At 33.1% G+C, this 25,645-nt stretch overlaps 1 protein-coding gene across 2 annotated transcripts in view; it reads left to right on the forward strand.

Moving 5' to 3' along the window:
• LOC123876703 (katanin p60 ATPase-containing subunit A-like 1) overlaps nt 1–25,645 on the forward strand; it is a 59,009-nt gene that overhangs the window by 17,037 nt on the left and 16,327 nt on the right. Inside the window, exons 1-2 of one of the 2 annotated variants that reach the window (XM_045923016.1) lie at nt 18,049–18,302; nt 22,118–22,223. In XM_045923016.1, the coding sequence (XP_045778972.1) occupies nt 22,130–22,223 (94 nt within the window). In that variant the 5' untranslated portion in view covers nt 18,049–18,302; nt 22,118–22,129. Of the gene's footprint in view, nt 1–18,048; nt 18,303–22,117; nt 22,224–25,645 lie in introns of those variants that run through there. The other variant, XM_045923015.1, reaches the window with a different exon arrangement.

Below are 25,645 nucleotides of genomic sequence, written 5' to 3' on the forward strand. Positions count from 1 at the left end.
GGTATAAAGGTTCAAACACGATCGTTCAATTATTCAATCATTCATTTATTCATTTATTCAAGTATTCAACTCATGGTAAGTGGTGTGTCAGTTTAAGATGGAAGCATACTAAACCAGAACAGGTACGTTTGTCAGTTTATTAATATAAGTATAATTAGTGACCACACTCCCTTACCGAACATTCAAGTGTTGCGGTATAAAGGTTCAAAGACAATCGATCAATCATTCAATCATTCATTCATTCATTTATTCAAGTATTCAACTCATGGTAAGTGGTGTGTCAGTTTAAGATGGAAGCATACTAAACCGGAACAGGTACGTTTGTCAGTTTATTAATATAAGTATAATTAGTAACCACACTCCCTTATCGAAAATTCAAGTGTTGCGGTATAAAGGTTCAAAGACGATCGTTCAATCATTCATTCATTCATTTATTCAAGTATTCAAAACATGGTAAGTGGTGTGTCAGTTTAGGATGGAAAGCATGCTATGCCGGAACAGGTAAGTATGTCGGTATATAAGTATCAATAATAATTACTAACCACACTCTTATAATAGAAGGTTAAAATTCAAGTGTTGTAGTATTAAGGTTCATCCAATTCATTCATTCATTCTAGTGTTATGGTATCCCACTAAAGCAAGTGTCCGAGTCAGAGGTGCATGCCCGGGATCGAACCCCTGCCCGACTTATAACCGGAGGCAGCGGACGTCTTAATCACTATGCTATCATGACTCATAGAGTAGATCGAGTTCGGTTGATAGACCTACTATTCCATAAAATCTTTTCTACCTAACTATTTTTGCCGATAAAATCATATTTCATATAAGTAAGTATAAGTACTTTTTATTCTCTAAATGGGCGATAATTTTTATAAAATTATTATTAATCGATCCGCTTTTGGTAAGTAACTAATGAAATATTATATTGTATTTTGGCATTACACTATTTCAATTGCTGTAAACATTACCTACATAGTGCATAATATGCATACTTATCTAATGTAGAAATACAGAACAGACGCCATGAGTGTTAAAAAATAATATCAAAGTAGGTATAGTCGGGATACATCATGTGTTAACTAAAAGTGATTCTTTTTCGGTGTCTAATGACTCGTATTGCAGGATTGCATATTTGCAGTTTGCTTCCTAATAGGGAATCCTAAACATGCATGCGGCATCTTATGTATGTGTGTAATAATGAGATCTTTGAATGTCATTCTAATTACTTTTATGTTTAAGAGTCATTATTCTATGCAAATACTATGAACTTTTGACTTTATTGATTGACTATTAGAAGAACCTAAATTCTGTAAGCACTGTTTTCACTACGCATTTCTTTTGTGAGCACTTCAACGAGCAAACGTTTACTTAATTCACTTAAAAAATCATTTTTTAAATTTCAAAAAGCAGTTGTTTAGCTTCAGTATGTATGTATTTTTTTATTTTTTTTATTTTTTACATATTTTAATGATAGAGTTGTTGCATCTACAGAGAAATAATATTTTTTTTAATATTGACTTCTTACCTAATAGTATTTTAAAAAGTTACATTAAGTACATACATGTTTAAATTTCATTTCACCAAAAAATCTTTAATTGTTTCAGAACTAGTTAATAGTATGATGATGTAACAACATTAAAAAAATGTTTTTTCTATAACAGGGCTTCGAACTTTAGTAATAATCCTTTTAATTCGGATGACGAATTACCTATAACTTCAAATTCAACTTCAAAGAGTAAATCACTCAATAAATTGAAGAAATCAAAAAAGCGGCAGTCAGATTCAGAATCTGAACCGGAACCACCTGTAAAGCGTAAGAAAGCGCTTCAAAAAAAGCCTGTCAAGGCTGCACGTCCTTCATGGGAGTCTGAGGTGAGTTATTACACTTTATTTTTACTGTAAATATAATATTATTACAATTGTTTTCAAGAAATATTAGAATTCTGACTGAATATAAGCATCAACTAAACCCTTTAAGAAGATATTAATGGTTTTTTTTACATCATTATATTTAATTATTTAATTATTAGTTAATATTAGCTTAGCACGTTTGAATATGGAGCCTAAGGTCTCAAGTTCGATTCTTGAGCTGGATCAAATAAATTGTTAGCTTTAGGGGAGGTTTCGCAACTCAACTCTGGGTTGTTGAATTTATTGATGGAAACCTATTTATTAATAAACATTTTATTAACTGAGTTAATATTTTTTAATAACTAAAAATATTATTTTTGTCTTTTCAGTACGAAGAAGAAGTGGTGCAAAAGCTTGAACCACTTAAAAATTTTATCACCAAAAAAATAGCATCTGGGTATTCTACCCAGCGAAAACCAGAGAAATTAATAACGGAAGGCGATTATTACTTAGAACTCCGCATCTATAACGCTGCTGAAGCATCAAAGATAAGCCCGGGTAATCGATGGCGTCACGCCCTTTTTACTTATAAGTCATGTATGGATACCAACTCAGAAATTTGGCAGGCAACGAATCGCTTGGTCGCTGCTGCTAAGGAAGATTTTAAAGGGGTTAAACCTACACTATACCCAGCATGAAAATTTTAACTGCATTTTACTAACTTCAAATAATAAGTACTCTTACTTAGTATAATCTCATAATGACTTTTTGTGATATTTGTAATATAACAGTGCCAAAATACTTTTCACATAAGAAAAGTTATATACATAAGTCTAATTGTTTACTTCGCACAGAATTCGATAATGTTCAAATAATTGGAACTGCTTTTAAGAACAGAATACTAAGCTATCGTGTATGTCCATCAAAAAAAATTTTGTTACCTGAGCAATTTTTATCTGAAGTTGTAAATACGATATGTAATTTAGTAAAAAGAAGTCTTGAGAAACATAATGCTCTTAAAATAAATTTTGAACTATTTGCGACTTTTACTTTGCCAAAAAATAATGAAAAATCTTTGAAGTCGTTTAATACTAAATATGTACAAATTTTTCAATCCACAAACATAAAAAATATATATTTAGAGTGTGTAAAAAGCCTGCTTAACAAATTATCAGAGTTTGAACATTCAGAATCAGGCTGGTCTTTTGACTCTTTGAATAATTTAGAAGTAAACATTAATAAATATAATCCTTTAAGGACAGGCTCCTATATTCCACTACCAATAAAAATTCTGAAAACTAGATCTTGTGTAAATATTAAAAATAGTGATGATAAGTGTTTTCTGTGGAGTATATTAGCACATATGTATCCCACCGATAAAAACTGTAATAGAGTATCTTCATATCCTCATTATTCAAAAGTTTTAAAAACAGATGGTATGTCGTTTCCACCATCTTTTGAGGATATCACATTATTTGAAAAAAATAATTCTGACATAAGTGTTAATATATACAGTTTAGAAAAAAATGGTGATATTAACGGACCTCTGTACAAAACCAGCAAGCGTAAACTTGTTCATGTTAATTTGCTTTACATTACTAAAAACAATAAAAGCCATTTTTGTTTGATAAGAAACTTTGAACGGTTGGTTCATAGTCAACTTACTAAAAATAAGTCTAAATTTTTTTTATGTGAGGAGTGCTTCATTTATTTCAATTCAGAAGAAAAATTATGCAAACATAATTGTGCTAGAATTAAAACTGTTCTTCCAGAGAAAAATAGTAAATTATATTTTGATAATTATGAAAGAACTCAAAGAATACCAATTGTGATTTATGGTGATTTTGAAAGTTTATTAAGAGAATATTCTGATAAAAGTAAATCTGGGCATACTGAAACCATACAGGTTCATGAAGCCACATCTTTCGCGTACTATATTTGTTGTGAATCTAAACCTGAACTTAATGAACTGGTTTCATACATAGGAGCTAACTGTGCTCAAAAATTTGTAGAAACAATTTCAAATGATGTCAAACGATTACATGCAATTTTGTTAGAAAATAATCCCATGAAACTACTTACTGAAACTGAAAAGAAATGTTTTCATAATGCAAAAGTTTGCTGTATATGTAAACAAAAATTTACATCCACAGATAAAATTGTAGCAGATCACGATCATTTTACAGGGGAATATAGAGGCGCGGCTCACAACATTTGCAACTTGAGTGCAAAGAAATGTCCTTTTATACCTATTATATTTCATAATTTAAGTAATTACGATTGCCATCTTTTTATTAAAGAGTTAGCGAGTATTAATGGTCGTATAAATATTATTCCAAAAAATAAAGAAAAATACATATCTTTCACAAAATTTATATCAATTGATTCAAAAACTGCTGCTCAGCTGAAATTCATCGATTCTTTTAATTTTCTCAGTTGTAGCTTAGATAAATTAGCTAGATCTTTACATCAAGACGACTTCGTAAACTTGCGTAGGTATTACAGTGATCAGTATTTATTTGATTTGATTTGCAGAAAGGGTGTGTACTGCTATGATTATATAGACTCTTTAAAACGTTACGATGAAACTGAGTTACCAAAACGAAAACATTTTTTTAATAAACTTACTTCAGAACTTATTTCGGAAGAAGATTATAAACATGCATTGAAAGTTTGGAAAACTTTTAAAATAAAAAATTTAGGCGAATATACAGATTTATATTTAAAATGTGATGTACTATTACTAGCAGATAGTTTTGAAAAATTCAGAAAAATTAGCTTAGCAACCTATTGCTTAGATCCGTGCTATTATGTTTCTTCACCTTCTTTAAGTTGGGATGCAATGCTTTTGCATACCAATGTAAAATTAGACCTTATAACTGATGTGGAGATGTATCAAATGATTGAAAAAGGTATACGAGGTGGTCTAGCTCAGTGTTCTTTAAGGTATGCTAAAGCTAACAATAAATATATGTCTGACTATGATATCAACAAATCAAGTAGCTTTTTGGTATATTTAGACTGTGTGAACCTGTATGGTTATGCAATGATGATGAAACTTCCTACAAGTAATTTTAAATTTTTGAACAAAGACCAAATTGAGACTTTTGAAATTGATTCTATTACTGTTGATAGTAACATTGGTTATATACTTGAAGTAGATCTTAGTTATCCATCTGAAATACATGACGCTCACTCAGATTTACCATTTGCTGCTGAAAAATTTACACCTTTTGGTCATAGAAATGCCAAGCTTATTGCAAATTTATACGACAAATGTTCCTATGTTATTCACTACATCCATTTAAAAGAATGTCTTAAAAACGGTCTAAAATTGTTAAAAATTCATAGAATTCTATCATTTGAACAAAAAGAATTTTTGAAACCATATATTGAATTGAATACCTCTTTGAGGCAAAAAGCAGAGTCTGAATTTGAAAAAGACTTTTTCAAAAAACAAAATAATGCTATTTTTGGTAAAACCATAGAAAATAAAAGAAAACAAGTAAATGTAAAACTTGTTAATACATGGACAGATAAGAATAATAAGACAAACAGGATTATTGGAGCAGAAAAGTATGTAAGTGCGCCTAACTTTAAATGTTTGTCGATATTTACAGATAATTTGGTTGCAATCCAATTAGAACAAACGAAATTAATTTTGGATAGACCAATTTATGTGGGGTTTACTGTTTTAGAGTTAGCTAAAACACATTTATATAACTTTCACTATTCTATAATGAAACCATTATATAAAGAAAATATTGAACTTTGTTATACTGATACTGATAGCTTACTATATCGCATATATACTGATGATTTTTATTCAGACATGAAAAAGAATATTAAGTTTTTCGATACCAGCAATTTTAGCAATAAAAATGTTTACAATATCCCTCAAGCAAATATGAAAATTCCGGGGTTTTTTAAAGATGAGATGGGTGGAGATGTTATTGTTGAATTTGTTGGCTTACGAGCAAAATTGTATTGTATTGAATCACAAAAAATGTCTATTAAAAAGGCAAAAGGAGTGACAACATCTGTTACCAAAAGGTTGGATATAGATAAATACAAAAATGTGTTATACTACAATCAATCAGTCAGAAAGAATATGTGTGTTATTAGATCTAAAAATCATAATGTATATACCCAAAAAATTAATAAGTTAGTTTTAAATAGTGAAGATGATAAAAGACAAATTTTAAAGAAGCAATTTAAAACGTTGCCGTGGGGGCACTACAGTACAATTTTTTAGTTGTTAATTTGTACAAGATTTTATGTTATTCATTACTGTGCAATTTTGATTGTTCATGTATGCATGCAAATATTGAAATAAATATTTACTACTCATCATCACTGTCATTTTATTATTTTACCTTTTATTTTTTTTATTTTTATATTTATCGAGATCAATAACTTGAGTTATAGTGATATCATAGCAGGTGATAATGTTTGCTTACTGACCTTTACGTTTGTTTATATAGACCTTCAATTTCAACATTATATCCTTATCACCTTGGTCAAGAAATGAAAATGCAGTAAGCAAACATTAAGCAAAATTAAAAAAACCTTTACATTGAAGGGAATCGAACCCTTGAAATATTTGAAAAAACTTGATTGTACTACCTAATATTTACATGGAATACGTTAATATTATTAGGTACTTAGTACAATCATAATGTTTTCAATTAATAGTTTAAAATTTAAAAAAACAATTTTATTCTTTTAACCACGTTTATTTCATAAATAATGAATTCATGCTACAGCTCCTTACTCTAAAAAAACACTATTTTTATAAACAAAAAATATGATGATATTTAAAAATAAGCAAAATACATTTCAACAATAGTTCACATTTATATGGAGTGAGTAATTTTTGACATTATTTTACCTATCAAATTTTCTGTAGCATCCATAACTTCATCGTAATTATCCTTGACTACATACTGTGCACTAACACTAGGAGTATCACCATTTATATTTTCATCTTGTTCTCCTCCATTTAGTCCATAAATATTTATTTTTATTAAATGAAGCCGTCTTCCAGTTGCTTTGCGAATAACATAGGATGTTGATGTAGAAGTCGGGGGTGAAACAGGCTTCAATAGTGATAAACTGCATTTTTTCTTTTTTTTCATCTCCTTACTAGATGCTTGAACTGGTTCTGCTGCTTGTTTTTGAGCTAAATCCTCGCAAAGTCTCTGAAATTCAGTTTCCGCGAACCCGTTTACATCTTGTGCGTAGTAAAAAGGATTTGTTAGATTTTCGTTGGGTAAGATAGGAGTCGACATAATTCTGAAACAAAAAGAAAAATAATTAATAAATAACGGTAAAAAAATACATGCTTTATTAAAAGTCAGCACATTGTTATAAAATAATTATAATAACTTACCAAGTAAAATACTCGATATTTATTATGATAAAATTATGAGCGCGGCTACTGTTTTCTTCGGGAGCTGTAGCAGGAATGAAGCTTTAATAAATAATAATTAATCTAATACTGTCTTGCGATCTAAAACGATGTAATTTGAGCAAAACGAAAACATAATGCTTTAGTGACACAGCATCACATTCCAAGTTTTTCCCGAGAGCTGTAACAGGAATGAACATGCATCGATAGTAAAATCTTATATAATCTTGTATTCTCAAATGGGTAATTTGAGCAAAGTGAAAACAAATCTTTAGTGACACAGCAACGCATTCCGAGTTTACACGTGTATGGTGTCATTTCTTTAAATTGGTTATTAACATTATGTTACATTTTAGTTATAAAATTATATAGAATATAATGTGAAGACTTTATAACAGGATTTTATCTTTTTTAACAGAAAACACAATGAAGTTGATCAAACAACCAGTAACATTGGAAATTAACAATTTAAATATAGAAGCGTCATCAATCCAAAAAAGGCATAGTTTGCTATTGCCCGATACGATTCGCTGTATAATATGTGGACCGTCAAATTGTGGCAAAACAAACACAATGTTAAGCTTATTACTACATCAAAATGGTCTCAAGTTTCAAAATGTTTACCTATATTCTAAAACAACATTTCAACCAAAATATTGTTTTTTGAATAAAGTTTTAAGCATGGTTCCAGCTGTTAAGCTCTTTACCTTCAAAGATGATAAAGAGGTTATTCCTCCTACTGAAGCCTTGAAAAATTCTGTATTTATTTTTGATGATGTTACTTGCGAGAACCAAGTAAATATCCGAGATTATTTTTCAATGGGTAGACATAAGAACATCGACTGTTTTTATTTGACTCAAACATATTCTAAGATACCAAAACAATTAATTCGAGATAACGTAAATTTTTTAATAATTTTTAAACAAGATGATATAAATTTGAAACACATCTATAACGAACATGTCAATTCTGACATGACTTGGTCAGACTTCAAAAAATTATGTTCAGATATATGGAAAGATCCATACACATGTTTAATAATTAACAAAGATTGTGAATTAAATAACGGTAGATATAGAAAATCTTTCGACGTTTTTGTAAAATTTTGAATGAAATTATTTAAACAGATTGTAATTTAAAATTAGTTTCATTTTAATTTTTACTACATAGTTCAATGGTTGTGTAAAATAATTAAAAAAAGAAATGGAAACAAGTTTGAAAAAAGAGTTAATTAAATCAGTAAAGGCTATTAAAAGTAAAGTAAAAAGATTACGTGATGAAGATGAAGAGTTAGAACTGAGGCGGAAAAAAATATTTAAACCACTGTCTGATCCTTTGAAAGCAATTGTTACACTAAGTAAATATGCTACAAACAAATCTTATCATGAAACTAATTGTAACAACGCAAGTGTTGAAAATAATCAATCGCCTGAAGTTCCAAATATAAACTCAAAACAAGATGGTGATATTGAAATTACTCACAACGATAATAACTTTGAAGAAAATCCGAAAAAACAAGAGGAAATGTCTGAACCTTTGGAATTTCTAAATGATGAAGTCAACATTTCCGAAACACTGGCAGACAATGATCTGTTTGGCGAGCAAAGCAATGTATCTATACCATTTGGTATACGTCGCATTAACAAAAAATTGATGATAGGAAATACCCCCGTCAAATTTTCAACTGTAGATGATATGTCTTCAAACAAATTAACTTTTATTACTATTGATGATAAAAGTTATGAACTAACTGCTGGTTTAATAGAACTTTTATTAAGAAATAAACCAAACTTGAATAAAGTAACTGAAAGTGATAAAATCACATATAAAGATATCTTAATTAGTACTAGTGCTCATAAAAGGGATTACAATCCTGCTAATCAAATTAAAGGTGACAAAGGAAAAAAATATTCTCAAATCATCAAACCATTATTTTATGAAAAGGATATGTGTGAAACAAACAAATTAAAGTACGGTGGTAGGCTACCAGTTTTAAAGAAATACAAAACTGATACTGATCTCATCTATTGGGATGATCCAAATGAGTTAATTGAAAGATTAAGATTGATTATTGCGTCCAGAGACGCTGGCAACACTAATCATGATAATGAAATTCTTTCGATTATTGAAGAGTTAAAAGAAGCGGGTATAATAAAAGAATAAAAGAAAGCACATTTATGGAGCGTGTTCAGTATTGATAAGCAGGTTGAACATGAAAGTTGATAAGTTTGGACATCATGTTAATAAGATGCGAAGAATGAAAGGAGTGTTATTAGAATGCGCTTTGAAGTGTACAAACAATAATTTGGATGCTCAGCATAAAAGAGTAAAAAATCTTGCGCAGCCGGTAGATTCTAACGATTGTGTTACAAAAGAATACGTTGATGTTTTGGCAGAGAATCTTTCAAAAAAAATATCATCAATTAATCAGTTTATTACAGAAATAAATATTAAAGTAAGTAATTTGATCGAAATCACCGAGGCTAGTAAAGTAAAACATGAGCAAAAACAGCGTCGTAAATGAAATACATAAAAATGCAAGAGTAAACTTTCCTCGTCGACATGTTGTCATGAGAGATATAGACGATTTATGGCAAGCTGACTTGATTGATATGAAATCTCTTTCGAAACAAAATTCAGGTTATAAATATATTTTAGTTGTAATTGATACATTCTCAAAATATGCTTGGGCATTTCCACTAAAGTTTAAAAATAAAGATCAGGTCTCTAAAGCGTTTGAATCTATATTAAAGAAAGGACGTATTCCAAAAAACCTTCAAACAGATTTTGGAACTGAGTTTTACAACGAAAATTTTAAAAAGATAGTCAAAAAGTTTAACATCAATCATTATTCTACATATTCCACTAAAAAAGCTTCTATAGTTGAAAGACTTATAAGAACTTTAAAAAATAAAATGTATAAACAATTCAGTTTCCAAGGAAACTACACTTGGACTAAAGGTGTGCTAGAAGAAATAGTTGAAAATTATAACACCTCTAAACATAGAACGATCGGTTTATCTCCTAACGCAGTTAATGAAAATAATAAGAAACTTATACTTCAAAGATTTAATGTAGGAAAACAGTTAAAAATCCTTAAGAAGAGAAATTTAAAAGTTGGAGATTTTGTGCGGATTAGTAAGTATAAAGGTGTTTTTGAAAAAGGTTACACTCCTAATTGGTCCACCGAAATATTCCATATTAAAAAAGTACAGAAAACGAATCCTGTTACTTACCTTATAGAAGATGCTAAACATCAGCCAATTTTGGGCTCATTTTATGCAGAAGAACTTCAAAAAACAGAAAATCCTAATGTCTATCTTATTGAAAAAGTTTTAAAAAGAAAAGGAAACAAGATATTTGTAAAGTGGTTAGGATTTCCATCGAGTGAAAATAGTTGGATAGATAGAACGAATATTTTATAACTAACTAGTTCCCAATTTATTTATTGTTATTTAAGTGATAGTATAGTTATTTTACATTCATTGTAATAAAAGTAATGAAAGAGAGCAGTATTCTCAATTGGTTTATAAATCATTTACCATTTGAACTTCATCTACCTGGATATAATTACTGTGGTGCTGGTACAAAATTGTATAAAAGGCTTGCACGGGGAGATCAAGGTGTAAATAAATTGGATGAATATTGTAAACAACACGATATTGCATACGACTTGTCAACTTCATTAAGTGATCGTCATAAGGCTGATAAAATATTGATGAAAAGGGCTAAGCAACGTGCTTTAGCATCTGATGCAACTTTGGGAGAAAAGATAGCAGCAAATTTAGTTAATAAAGCTATGATAGCTAAATTGTATACCGGGTCGGGACTGACTAGTAAAGCCAACAATTCTAAAACAGTGTCGCCAAAAAAATCCGCTTCAGGCACTGGTTTGAAAAAACACTTTAAACATGTTGTTGCTCATGCAAAAAAGCATGTGCAAAAAATGAAACCCAAATGTAAGAAAATGGCTATAGAATTAGCCATAGCAGCGGCTAAAGAATTGACTAAAGACTCGTCAATAAAACTTCCTCGAATTATACCAATTCCAAAAACTGGTGGAGTACTTCCTTTGATACCTATTTTTGCCGGATTATCTGCTGCGGGTAGCTTAGCTGGTGGTGCTGCAGGAATCGCTAAAGTTATAAATGATTTGAAAGACGCTAAAAAACGTTTTACAGAATTAAAGAGGCATCATGAAAAAATGGAAACCCTCCATATAGGCAAAGGTTTACATATCAAACCGCATAGAGGTAGTTTAGGAATTTACATTTCAAATGAAAAAAACTAAGAGAAAGGCTACCCAAACGAGCGCTCACCAATATCGACATCATCAACCATTCGCAAGACATTCCTTACTTTCGAGGGGTGTTTATGAGAGATGAGATGCCAAAACATCCTTTTCGAAAAGAATGTGGTATAGTTAATTTGGATAGCTCCAATAATCCTGGCTCTCATTGGGTAGCCTATGCAAAAGTAAATAATGAAATTCAATACTTTGACAGCTATGGAAATTTAAAACCACCTAAAGAGTTAATTCAATATTTAGGAACTGGTATGAGTTATAATTACAAAAATTTTCAAGGTAGTCATCCTTATAACTGCGGTCATCTATGTATAAAGTTTTTAAGAAGTTTTTGGAATACACAAAATAAAATGTATAAATAGTTCAGTAAAATCAGTAAATATTTAGTTTACGATCATGTCTGTAACAATCACTATTACCGGGCACAAATCTGTGTTGGAATCATTTTTTCAACCTCCTCTTATTCTCGATGGTGAATATGAATGCGGTTTATTATATTTTTCTGCTCTGAACTCAATACCAAACATAAATCATAGCAATAACATATTTGCATATGGTGATGAATGTAAATATTTAAAAATTCCATATGGTACTTATGATTTATATGACATAAGAGAATATCTTGCGAGTAAGTTAGACAACTGTGAAATTGAAATAAAACCAAATAATAATACTTTAACATGCTCGCTTTTTTGTTCCAAAACTGTACATTTTGACGTAGAAAACAGTTTAGGACGCTTACTTGGTTTCCCAAATGTAAAACTTGAAGCAAATAAATGGCATGAGTCTGTTAATCCAGTTAACATTCTTCCCTTGTCTGTCATCAGGATCGAATGTGATCTTATATTCGGATCATTTAATAATGGGTTTGCATCACATATTATTCATGAATTTATTCCTAACGTTCCTCCAGGATATCGATATATAGAAATTCCAAAAAATATTATTTATCTTCCTGTTAATAAGAGTAATATATCATCCGTAACTGTTAAAATCATTGACGAAAACGGTAACAATATTGATTTTAGAGAAGAAAATATCCAACTGAGACTTCATTTACGTAGAGCAAAATGATAGTGTTTAATAAAACACTTGGATATGAGGTGAAAAGAATCAATCATTTGCCTGCTACTAGAGCGCGTACACGTATTAAAGCAAATCGTAATATTGTAACAAAAAGAAACAAAGATTTTCTCCGATCACTCGGATTCAAAGTATGAATATTCTAAATATTAATAACACCCCAGTATTCGATAATTCTATCGAAAGTTATGAGATCCACACGTACAATCCATACAATAACAGCTTTAAAGAAAATGATGAAATTCGCATTCCAATACATCAGCAAGACATATACATATTACCATGTAATAGTTCAATTTATGTTGAAGGCTTTGCCACAGTGACTGGAAAAGATCAATCGGGGAAAGAAATAAAGAAACCTGTAAATTTTACTAATAACCCTGTTATGTTTCTATTTCAAGACATAAGGTATGAAATGAACGGTATTGAAATAGATCGCGTAAGAAACCCTGGAATAACCACAACATTAAAATCATACATATCGATGAATGAGGGGGATAGCAAAGTCGCAGCATTGTGGGGTTGGCAAATGGATGGTTTTAAAATGACAGAGGGATATTTTAATGCTGTTATACCATTGAATAAAATAATGGGATTTGCCGAGGATTATAATAAAATTATTATAAACTGTAAACATGAACTTATTCTGAATAGAAGTAATAGTAATTTAAATAGTGTAACAATTCACAAGGATGATAATATAGATATAGAAGTACGAACAATTCAGTGGCGTGTGCCGCATATAAAAGTTTCGGATCGTGAAAGACTCTCACTACTTAAGTATTTAGAAAAAGACAAACCTATTCAAATAGCATTCAGAAATTGGGATTTATATGAATATCCTTTACTTCCTAAAACTACAAAACATTCGTGGTCAATTAAAACTACTTCTCAACTTGAAAAGCCTCGATATGTTATTTTTGGTCTACAAACTAATAGGAAAAACAGTAAGACTAATGATAGTTCTATATTTGATCATTGCAAATTAACGAATGTAACACTGTTTTTAAATTCACAGTATTACCCATACGATTCACTTAATTTGAAATTTGATGAAAATAAATACAGTATATTATACGAAATGTACACTCAATTTCGTCAGTCTTATTATAATCTTCCTGTTGACCCGTTGTTTGATCTGATCACATTTAAAGAAAAGGCACCACTGTTTGTAATTGACTGTTCAAGACAAAACGAGAATTTAAAGACAGGACCTGTAGACGTACGTTTGGAAATTGAAAGTTCGCAAGATATCCCGGATAAAACATCAGCATATTGTCTTATAATAAACGATCGCCTCTTTGAATATAAACCCTTAAGTAATATTGTTCGCAAGTTGTCATGAGTGTCATCATTGATGTACAAGGATTCAAGACGGATTCCAATGAGTTTATAGTAAAAGAAATAGCTATATTGTGTAATAACCATATCCAGACTTATTTAATCAGGCCACCATACCCATTTTATAATTTAACGAAAACGGAAAGAAAACAAGTTTGTTGGATAGAAAAAAACAGAGGAATACATTGGAAAGAAGGTTTTATTTCATACTTAAACTACAAAGATTATGTAAACATGAATAATTATTTAAATAATAAACGTGTTTATGCTAAAGGTGTAGAAAAAGTGCAGTGGATATCGAAAATGTTTGGTTGCGATAGTGTTTATAATTTGGAAGATAAATCTTGCCCTAGCTTATTAAGTTTGTATGAACAATACGAAACGAATAGTGATGTGTTTAGTTGTTTATACCATCCTTCAATATGTGCATTAAAAAACGTGCTTGTTTTAAGAAAATGGTGTCTCGATAATAAAATTTTCTAAAAAAATATATATCTAGTAGTTTTTATTTACTTTCCTTTTGTTAAGGGTTGATTAGTAATATAAGTATGACTAGCAAAGTATAGTCAATATTTTTATTAGTTGTTGATTAATACGACTTTAGTTTATTCATGTACATGGTCTAAGAAAGTCATTCCTTTTTAAAAACTCAAAGTAATCATCATAATTATAAACAAATAAAAATGATATTAAAAGTTAATGATTTAGTTGACGTTGTTATTGTAAAATGGAATTTGTGTGGGCTGCATCATGTACATATATTACACTATAAGGAATACGATGGTATTCTGATATCAACGATCTCAAAGAAATCCAACATTTATTATAAAGGTCTTAAAGTTTCCGCACGCGTATTAAGAATAAATAATAAGTATGTTGACTTGATACCATCAGCTGATTAATGTGTAACTAAAACCGTCTGATTTTCATAAATAACCTTATAAAGCTGAGTCATTAGGATTTATCTGAAATTGACACATTAAAAGTAATTTGTTGAACGATTTAAAATAAACGATTACTTATATAAATCCAAATAATTCTAAAATGAGATGTCAATAGCGATGTAGGCTATCCAAGAATAATATCACCATTGAATCATCTTCGAGGAGTTTGTGACAACCTGATCATTCTCTTGTTACTGATTATATTTAACATCGATCGTGAAATTGGAAGTTGTAGCTCACGTCTATACGATGCGCGGCGCGGTGCAGCTACACCGCTAGACGCGCCGCGCTTTATCTAGAGACGTGAGCTACAACTCCCAATTTTACCCTACTGGGGGGCACTCCCGCGCATCTCACGCTCACCCGCAGCGGGTAAGCGCGGAGGTTGAAACCTCAACTTGTCGCGCACTATACTTGCCTTTTTTATGGTTGAATATACAGTTCTTCATTGACTTTTTATTAAGAGTATAGTCTTTTATTCTTGAAATATTATTTCGGGTGATAACGTTCATCCCCCGTAGATCCGTGGTAAGTCGGTAATGGTTTGCCGACAGGTTGATCATGATGGTCAATCAATTGTGATGATTTTCATAATAGTAGTATTAATATCAAGCTCTCATGCTGTGCAGGCCTATTCTATGGCCACCCTTAAATTTTTTGTTTATTGTTTTTCGTAATTGGCAGCATTTAGATTGCTTCCACGCTTATACAATTTCAACGAGTCCTTGCTCCACCTTTAATTAAATTTACTTACACCTATATTTATACTTGGAATCCAATTTACTTCATTTCGATTAATTACCATTTTCTGCCTGCTTTGTGTCTAACAAAATGTTAGACTTTTGACATTGAACTCTAACCGCTACTCGGTGCTTGACTATCATGATGACAGTTTTGTAAGTTGAGCGAGTAACTTGAGCGAGAATTGGTATATATGTAAAAAGTTACCACAAGCAAGTGTCATGTTCAAGACGTCACCATAATTTGCGACGTGTGGTCATGAATACCCTTTAATACATTTTTGGTGGAAGAATGTTCTTATCTATGAGCTGCTGGGTTCACAAGTGAGGTATTTTTCTGAGGTTTTTTTTACCATGAGATTGATTTCTTCAACCTCGTAAGAGCTGATAGCTTGTCTGATGTACATCCATATAACAGACACTGGATAGAAGACAGGAGTAGATGGGGTTCCAAAGAAAACCGGATGAGGTTTCCACTTTCGAGTCACAGTTTAGGTCACCTAGTCTAATTCGGTGGCTGGATTGACGCCAAGCATTTGTTCTATTGTCGCTTACATTCGTCATGTCTGTCCGTACTCAGTAGTCACGCATGTTGATAGCATTCGGCTGTCCGTCGGTGGGCTGGGTCGTTGAACCGGAATAATTTATGCCTGCATGTATCGGCCGTGGAACACGTTTGGGGGTGTATCTGATATCCTTGCCTTGCATTGTGACGTACAGTCACTTGGCAGGAGGTAAGGCTGAGGCTGACTTTCGTGGTGCTTTGGTAAGCCTTGTGATTGTATTAATGGAAAGTCCTGGCTTCGAATCCTATCTGAGGTTGTCTGTTCTAAAGCTGACTAGTCTTATAAAAAGCTGTGATAGCCTACTAGCTAAGAACCAGCCTCCTATTTTTGGGGGGACGGGGCTCAGTCGTTCTCACGCACCTCTAAGTTTTCGGAGTTGGCAATTGAGTAAATACTGTATACCATGTCAAGATAATTACTTTAGTGTAAAATGAGACATACAGATTACAAAAGTAACAAACATACAGACACAAACATAATGAACGAGTAGGTATAGTCATGATTGAAGTTTTGCGCTTGACCTATTTTACCTGATAGTAGGCATTGTGATGAGTGATACTGATGGATCACTCTTGCCTTAATAATGCAAATTATTCCATACCTTATAGGTAGGTAAGTATGTAGGAAAATTCTCTTGTAGGTCATTCGAAAAGATAGGAATCTACCTAGATATTCAAATGAGGTTGCGTAAACTTAGGGCGCAAACATATTACTGTGTTGTTGTTGTCGCGCCTCAAGCGTCAGCGCCACAGCACACGACAAACAAATATGTAGTAGGTCTTCATATAAAAACGACTCCTATCCTACTCTGTTGCTTCACGACACCCCACAATACAACAATGTGTAAAAACCTTATTACGGTAGCTTATGTTCCAAATATATTTTGTAAAGCACAAATTGTCTCCTAAATTCAAATTAGCAAAATTTCAAGCAAAACAATACATCTTTAAACGGAAGTTGTAAAAACAATTAGGCAAAACTAGTTCATAGCTAAAAATACAACCGCAACATTAAATCACGGCATTATTTCCTTAGAAGCCGGCACAATTTTACCATAACCGCGTGCCCTATTCTTCCGATCGCCATACATTCGATTTTCCCCGGACACTATTCATAAAGTGCTTGTAAACTGTAACCTACTAACAGCTGGGTAACAAATAGAAAAATTGTAAGTAAAAATATTCATTTAAAAATGGTGTCCTATAGAAAAAATTTAAGTAAAAATTTACATTTAAAAATGATGTCCTACTTTCCAACCTTTATGCATTATAAACTGTAATTCATTCCAATACACAAATGTATAGTCGATGGACACAGCTAAATTCATACCATGCCAAATCGTTTTCACCACTGATCACACGGTAAAATCTATGAGGACTTCGTCTGTGTCGGTGTTAGCTGGCAGGCGTACTCTGCCTTTTTGGAGTGTTTTTTTGTGTTAAAACTGACTGGAAAGCGCTCTAAGGGGGTGCCGTGCGTATGTCGGCGAGCGCCGGCACAGACGGGGTCCATACTTGTATAGTTTAACTAACTTGTTACAAATAACTACAAACTTGACATTGGTTAATCTTTATTGTAAAGCCAGACGAGAGAGCAAGGGCAAAATGAAAAAATATCTTACTCTATTTCAATATTATCGATATCGAATAACTTCAAAAATTAGCTGGTAAGAAATTTTGAAAAGTTTTCGATATAAGTTGGTTAAGTTAGGTTATTTTAACCTTATTGGCAACCCTAACTTGTATCGGACTGTGAAACACCGCTCCAGTTTAGTATACGTTCACCGTCATCTAGCGATACGCGCCAAACTAAAATATGTGGGTAGTTTTAATAACCGCTTATTAAACACCCTTAACGAACTGTTACACAATCTCGGTCAAGGTGCTTCAGTCCAAACTCCAAATATTAACTGTCGCGAATATATTATTGCTTAATGAATGAATGAATTAGGCGGTTTTCTGTGCGTGGGGAGCTGGGAAGTGTTTGTTCTTAATCTTGTGAGATATCAAATTTCGCTTTTGTGAACGAAAGAAATCATCATGTCATAAGCTGGAGAGCTGGTAAGAAATTTTGAAGAGTTCTTGATAAAAGTTTGTTAGCGGTGTCGTGAGCTGAAAGTTTTTATTACTTACCTTATGTTATGAAAACTTGCCAACGGTGTCGTGGATTTACGATTATGAATTTTAGGGTGACATGCCAGTATTTTCGAATATCGTGCCGTGTTTGTTATTTACAACAGGTTATATGCTAAAACAACGAAGTTGTAAGAGTATTAATAGGTCTATGGCTGTAGGTAAGTGAAGTTAGCAGGAGACGCAAAATTCCGTCTTTTAGGCCATCGCTGAGTGATCACAATCAGTGGTCTTGCATATTTTTTTATTCTGGTAAAGTTAGCCTTTGACTGCCATCTCACCTGATGGTAAGTGATGATGCAGTCTAATATGGAAGCGGGGTAACTTGGAAGGGGTATGACAGTTTCATTAAACCCTTTCTACACGGCATCGTACCGGAACGCTAAATCGCTTGGCGTCACGGCTTTGTCGGTAGGGTGGTAACTAGCCACAGCCACCCACCAGACCAAATCATTCTGTACGAGTCAAATCTCTAGGTCTCCCGGTGTTGGTTTTACTGAAAACATTTTTTCCACCAGATCTTAAACTATTAGTATAATTGCGAACTATCGTACATTGTCTTCGCTATCATTTGACGTTGGCACTTTCTGTGAAATGCGGTGGTGGTTCGTGAAACGATCGCATTGTACGAATTGAATCGTTTGGCATACTTTTGTTGTGGCTATAATTTTGAGTACTATTCTTGGAAATTAATAAACGACTCGGCTGCCGCTTTTTCTGTTGAATATAACTTAATGTTACTAAATAATACGAACCTGCATCTTCTGGGAATCGCGCCCGATGCCATCGGCATCAATGTTTCTGCTGGTTCTGCAATTTTTGATATGTATTTAAAAATTATTTAGAAATTTTCCAACGTATGTAAAAACCTTATTCTCACTCGTCGATGTTGGTCATTGGACCTTGACTTACTTTGCATACAGCCTTCTTGCTTGGACATTTTTACAATAAATTAAGTGTAATCACGTAACAATAATTCATAGTAAAAATAACCTTTTAAGAAATTCTAAAAAACTAAAAATAAATAAGGACTAAACATACTGCTGGTACACTTATAAAAGGGAATCGGTGAATATTAAAATTACCCGGCTGAATTTGTTGTGGGCTCTTCTCAGACCTGAGCGCGTTTGGAACCCTCGTAGCTTTAGTTTTAAGTTTACGTAATCAGGGGGCACGGCAGTGCCCCCGCCAAGACGAGCCAAACGCGGCGGCCGGGGCGCTACGTACCTTTTTCTCGAAGTGTTTCGCCGTATTTTCGACCCGTCATAACTTCGGTCTGGATGACGCTAGAAAGCTGAAATTTTCAGTATAAGGTGTCCTCAGCAAATTTACCAAATATACCAAATATCAAATATCTAGCTTTTATGGTTACAGATTTATTGATACCTAAAATACGCCGATTTCGTCCCTCACTGATGATCATCAAAACCTCTACTCAAAACCTCTAAGGTACTTCCCGAAGTCCTAGAAGACTGAAATTTGGTATGTAGACTAGAAATTGCATACAAACTACAGGAAAATTAAGACTTTGGAAATTCCCCCCCTCTACGCCTCTTATGAGAAAAGCAAATCTGTAAATTCTGTCGCTAGAATGCTGATATTTTCAGGATAAGATGTCCTTGGCAGACTTATTAAACGCACTGAGTATCAATTGTCTAGCTTTTATAGTTTCAGATTTATTGACAGTCAAACTTCTAGTCTGTAATTCTAGGGCACTTCCCGAAGTTCTAGAAGACTGAAATTTGGTATGTAGACTAGAAATTGCATACAAACTACAGGAAAATTAAGACTTTGGAAATTCCCCCCCTCTACGCCTCTTATGAGAAAAGCAAATCTGTAAATTCTGTCGCTAGAATGCTGATATTTTCAGGATAAGATGTCCTTGGCAGACTTATTAAACGCACTGAGTATCAATTGTCTAGCTTTTATAGTTTCAGATTTATTGACAGTCAAACTTCTAGTCTGTAATTCTAGGGCACTTCCCGAAGTCCTAGAAGACTGAAATTTGGTATGTAGACTAGAAATTGCATACAAACTACAGGAAAATTAAGACTTTGGAAATTCCCCCCCTCTACGCCTCTTATGAGAAAAGCAAATCTGTAAATTCTGTCGCTAGAATGCTGATATTTTCAGGATAAGATGTCCTTAGCAGACTTATTAAACGCACTGAGTATCAATTGTCTAGCTTTTATAGTTTCAGATTTATCGACATTCAAAACATCTAGTCACAAATTCTAGGGTACTTTCTGAAGTTCTAGAAGACTGAAATTTGGCATTAAGTAGGAATTTCAACAATTATGAACAACAGGTAAATTAAGAAATCGGGTCCCCCTTCATCCCCTCGTATATGAGATGCATATCTGTAAAATCTGTTGCTCGAATTCTAAAGTTTTCAGGATAAGATGTCCGTGGCAGATTTATCAAACGTACTCGTACCAAGTATCTGTGTTTCGTGAAGTCCTAAAAGACTGAAATTTGGTATATCTGCTTCAAAATTGAGTTGCAAGATTCCACCCGAACAAACATATTTACATACGAGTACATTGTAAGTTGAATAAAAGCTTTTAAAAAAAAGGTAACGATAGAGAGTGGGCCATGAAAATGATGTACCTACAAAAAATAGATCCAAAAAAATCTAGGGCACCTGCCAAAAAGAAATGAAATCCCACCAAAAACATTTCATGTAAAAAGGTAGCCAAGACTCACAAGTTCATAATGTTTTCACTGTTAAAAAGTTATGAGATCTCTAGTAGAGCCAAGCCCCTAGCTGAGCTTAGATTTGTGCTGGCCATGGGACCTATCCCAAGTCCAAAGTAATATAGCTCTTAAATGTTCTTGACTGTATCAAATTTATAACAATTAATAACAAATCACTCTACTTACAAGCTCTGATTCTACAAACCCTACATCTTGGTAAAAAAATTACGGCTTGGCCGTTTACAGTTCGTGGATTTTTTATCTGAAATGACATCTAAGCCCGGAATTGCTTCTGCGACCATCACGAAGTACAATACAAATTAGTAATTGTCGAACAAACTATTCCTTAAGGCCTTAAAATATGTTATGTCATGTAATAGTTTTACGAACATTAAACGGCCAAGCCGTCCTTTTTTTACCAAGATGTAGGGTTTGTAGAATAGTGCAGAATAGTGTTTGTAGAATAGAAGTAGAGTGATTTGTTATTTATTGTTATAAATTTGATACAGTCAAGAACATTTAAGAGCTATATTACTTTGGACTTGGGATAGGTCCCATGGCCAGCACAAATCTAAGCTCAGCTAGGGGCTTGGCTCTACTAGAGATCTCATAACTTTTTAACAGTGAAAACATTATGAACTTGTGAGTCTTGGCTACCTTTTTACATGAAATGTTTTTGGTGGGATTAATTGTTACCATTACACCATTATCTTACGAATCTAACAGATGACCATCAAAAAGTGTTTAATGTTACCTATTTTGAATAAATGATTTGATTTTGATTTATTCATCCATCTGCCCATCCATCCAATTGTCATTTCATCCATTTGTCTGTCAGTGGTCTGTATCTCGAGAACTGTAATAGGTAGAGTTGAAATTTTCGTAGAGTGTGTAGGTATTTCTTTTGCAGCTGTAACAACAAATAATAAAATTAAAATCAAAATCTTGTATGATGGTATCGGAATGCTTCGTGTGCGTATCCGACTAAAGCTTGACCGGTTTTTTTTTATATTATAGGGTTTTAATAGGCAGATTATTTGTTACAGGTCCAGAAACAGATGGCACGCGAATACGAGCAACTGAAGGCGACCGTGGCAACCCTCCAGATGTTCCAGCACGATGGGGAAAAGGCTATCACTCCGTTGACCGGTGGTAAGTTGTACCCTTGACTCGACATTCCATCTACACGCACGAAACGCTTTGCGTCATCATTTCTCATTCCCTGTAGTCAAGCGTGTGCTTATTATATAGTAAATAAAAACCGGCCAAGTGCGAGTCGGACTTGCGCACCGAGGGTTCTGTATTCGGGTATATTTTCCGACATTTCGCATGATAAATCAAAAACTATTATGCACAAAAATATGTACCTAATTAAAATCTGTTTTAGAATGTACAGGTAAAACCCTTTCATAGGATATAGTTAAAGACCTGCAAAGTGATATAGGCAACTTTTCAACCAGGTAAAACAATGAAAAGTTGGGTATTTCGGTGAAACTTTCTAAATACGTAATAATTTTGGGAAGTCTAGAATTTAAGATACCTCAAATATGTAGATGTGCAGTGTGCTTTTGTCATTTTGTTCGAACAGTTCAATTTTTTGAATCTTTACTTTTGGTCGCTCAAACAATTAATAACAAGAAACGCAGCAGCTTAGCTCTTAGTGTTTTTTCTGCTATGTCAACGCCTTCATATCGTTCCTTCGTAAGTCCTAGGAACCGTGTTGGACAGGTTTTTGTGACGCTATCCAGGTCTATATATAGGATTAAGCTATAGAAAGACAAGTTTCTCAGATATACCTACTCTATACTATATTGCCTTGTTTTGATTATAGCTTAGTGGTTAAGATATCGGACTTTCAATCATTTGGTCCGGGGTTCATTCCCGTATATGTTACCTCAAACTTTTCGGAATTACGTGCGTTTTAAGCAATTATATATAACTTGCTTTAACGGTGAAGGAAAACATCTTGACGAAACCTGAATGCTTGATAGTTCTCCGTAATGTTCTCAAAGGTGTGTAAAACGTGCCAATCCACACTTGGTAGTCTATGACCGAACCCTTCTCATTCTGAGAGGCCCATGCTTAGGAGTGAACCGGCAATGGGTTGATTAAGATGATGATGATGAAGATTGTCTCGCTTTACTATATCAAGTAGTTACTTGAAGGACACAGTACTGTAGTCTATAATCCGCATTTACTACGACGTAACAATAAATCCTATTATCTGAAATTTAGTAGCTTAAATTAACGATAAGATATTACTATCGTAAATTGTGAGTATGCCTACATGTTTTTATGAACGTAGGTACGTATACTATAACCTGGCGTGCAGTAAAATTAGGCCACCCAAAAAATGGATAAAAGTTAACATTTAAAGTGTACTTAAAATGTACTACCGCAGTCCAGGTCTTTATTCTGTTGATCACCATTGGGATGAGATGAAATAACAATAACACTGCTCCTGAAGTGAACAAACCTGTATAACAATTTCTTGCAACTAGCAAGAGCTCCGATAAATACAGGAGAAAACATCACTTTCCTTCTGGTGCAGACAGGTAATAAACAGCACTAGTCCTACACATCCTTTCTGTGTGAGAGTTATGGAAAAAGCGGTCAAAATTTTTCCATCCAATATCTAACCCATTTTCCAGAATTTTCGTGCACGCCAGTTTAATATAATTTTTCGTAACATAAATACTTGCATCAAGGTCTTGATATCAGTAAAGTTTTGGTTATATAAGTTGGTTGTTAACCTTTAGTTAAGGAGAAATTCCGTGACTTGCGTACGAGGACATGCCCACTTGTACTACCTACATGTATTCGGCATTCATATCAAGTTCACTGAGATTGAAATGCTTCGAGTTTTTTTTTTGCAATTTTAACAGCCTGAGAACTATAATCCTTATCATATCAATCACAGATAGGTTACTCCTACTTCAAAGATCCTAACCACCTACGGGAGGTGAAATGTACCATAAAAACTGAAAGTTATTATGGTGGTTCTTTCCTGTTGCCCGATTGTAATGTAGGCTTATACAATTCGTCATTCGAAAATTTTTATGTCCTAAAACTTTTTATTTTGCTTCGTAAGATGATCTTCACACTAATATTATAAAGGCGAAAGTTTGTATGTGTGTGTGTGTATGTTTGTTACTCCTTCACGCAAAAACTACTGGACGATTTGGGCTGAAATTTAGAATGGAGATAGATTATACTCTGGATTAGCTCATAGGCTACTTTTTATCCCGGAAAATCAAAGAGTTCCCACCGGATTTTTAAAAAACTACATCCACGCGAACGAAGTCGTGAGCATCAGCTAGTTTAAAATATTTTTATATCACACTATCACACTAATATTATAAAGGCGAAAGTTTGTATGTGTGTGTGTGTGTGTGTGTGTGTGTGTATGTTTGTTACTCCTTCACGCAAAAACTATTGGACGGATTTGGCTGAAATTTGGAATGGAGATAGATAATATCCTGGATTAGCACATAGGCTACTTTTTATCCCGGAAAAATTAAAGAGTTCCCACGGGATTTCAAAAAACTTAAATCCACGCGGAGGAAGTCGCGGGCATCGGCTAGTATTAAAATATTTTATTTTAAAGATTAACATATGCATCATCATCATGATCAACCCATTATCGGCTCACTACTCTCAGAGTACCGTTGCCAAGTACGGATTGGCAGACTTTAGACACCTTTGAGAATATTATGGAAAACTCTCAGGAATCAATCGTGAGGAAACCTGCATGAGGTTTCCTCACGATGCTTTCCGTCACCGGACACCGTTAAAGCAAGTGATATTTAATTAATTACTTAAAACTTAACTCCGAACATTTAGAGGTGCGTTCCCGGGACCGAAGCCCCGACCTCCAATTAGGAGGCGGACGTCCTAACCACTAGGCGATCACAGCTTTATTAATTGATTTTAATATTATCTAAGTGTAATATTATTAATGCAAAAGTGTGTCTGTCAATCTGCTAGCTTTTCACGGCCCATAAATTTAACCGATTTTGTCGGAATTTGGTACTTGCATCCTGAAAACGGATATATAGGGTATATATCCGTTTTCAGGATGCAAGTTACTGTAAATTTGGAATGGAGATAGATAATATCCTGGATTAGCACATAGGCTTCTTCTTATCCCGGAAAATCAGAATTCCCACGAGATTTTTAAAGAAAGGCGGGCATCGTCTAATGAATAATAATAATAATTAGATTAGATTTCTTTTTAATTGATAGGTGGTTTACCCAGATGGTTAATTAAACACCTCACCAAAACTGGTTATGATCGTTTATAGTAAGCAATTTACTTTCACTGTTTTAAACGGTTTGATGAATTGCTGACAGAAACACTATGAGGCTAGTTTTCTTTCAAACAAAACTTTTCGAAAGTCACATAAACAAGTAGGTACCTAGGTACAAACCAGTATTGTATAGTGTGTAAATACTAGGGATATGTCAATATTCGTAGTTTTGTGATAGATGGACCTCACAACTTACAAGTATTATTTTGTACTTTCACCAACTTAAATTGCAAAGATTACACTTAAATCATACAAATTATTGTA

Source organism: Maniola jurtina, chromosome 22 (assembly GCF_905333055.1).
Source record: "Maniola jurtina chromosome 22, ilManJurt1.1, whole genome shotgun sequence".
NCBI lineage: Eukaryota > Metazoa > Arthropoda > Insecta > Lepidoptera > Nymphalidae > Maniola > Maniola jurtina.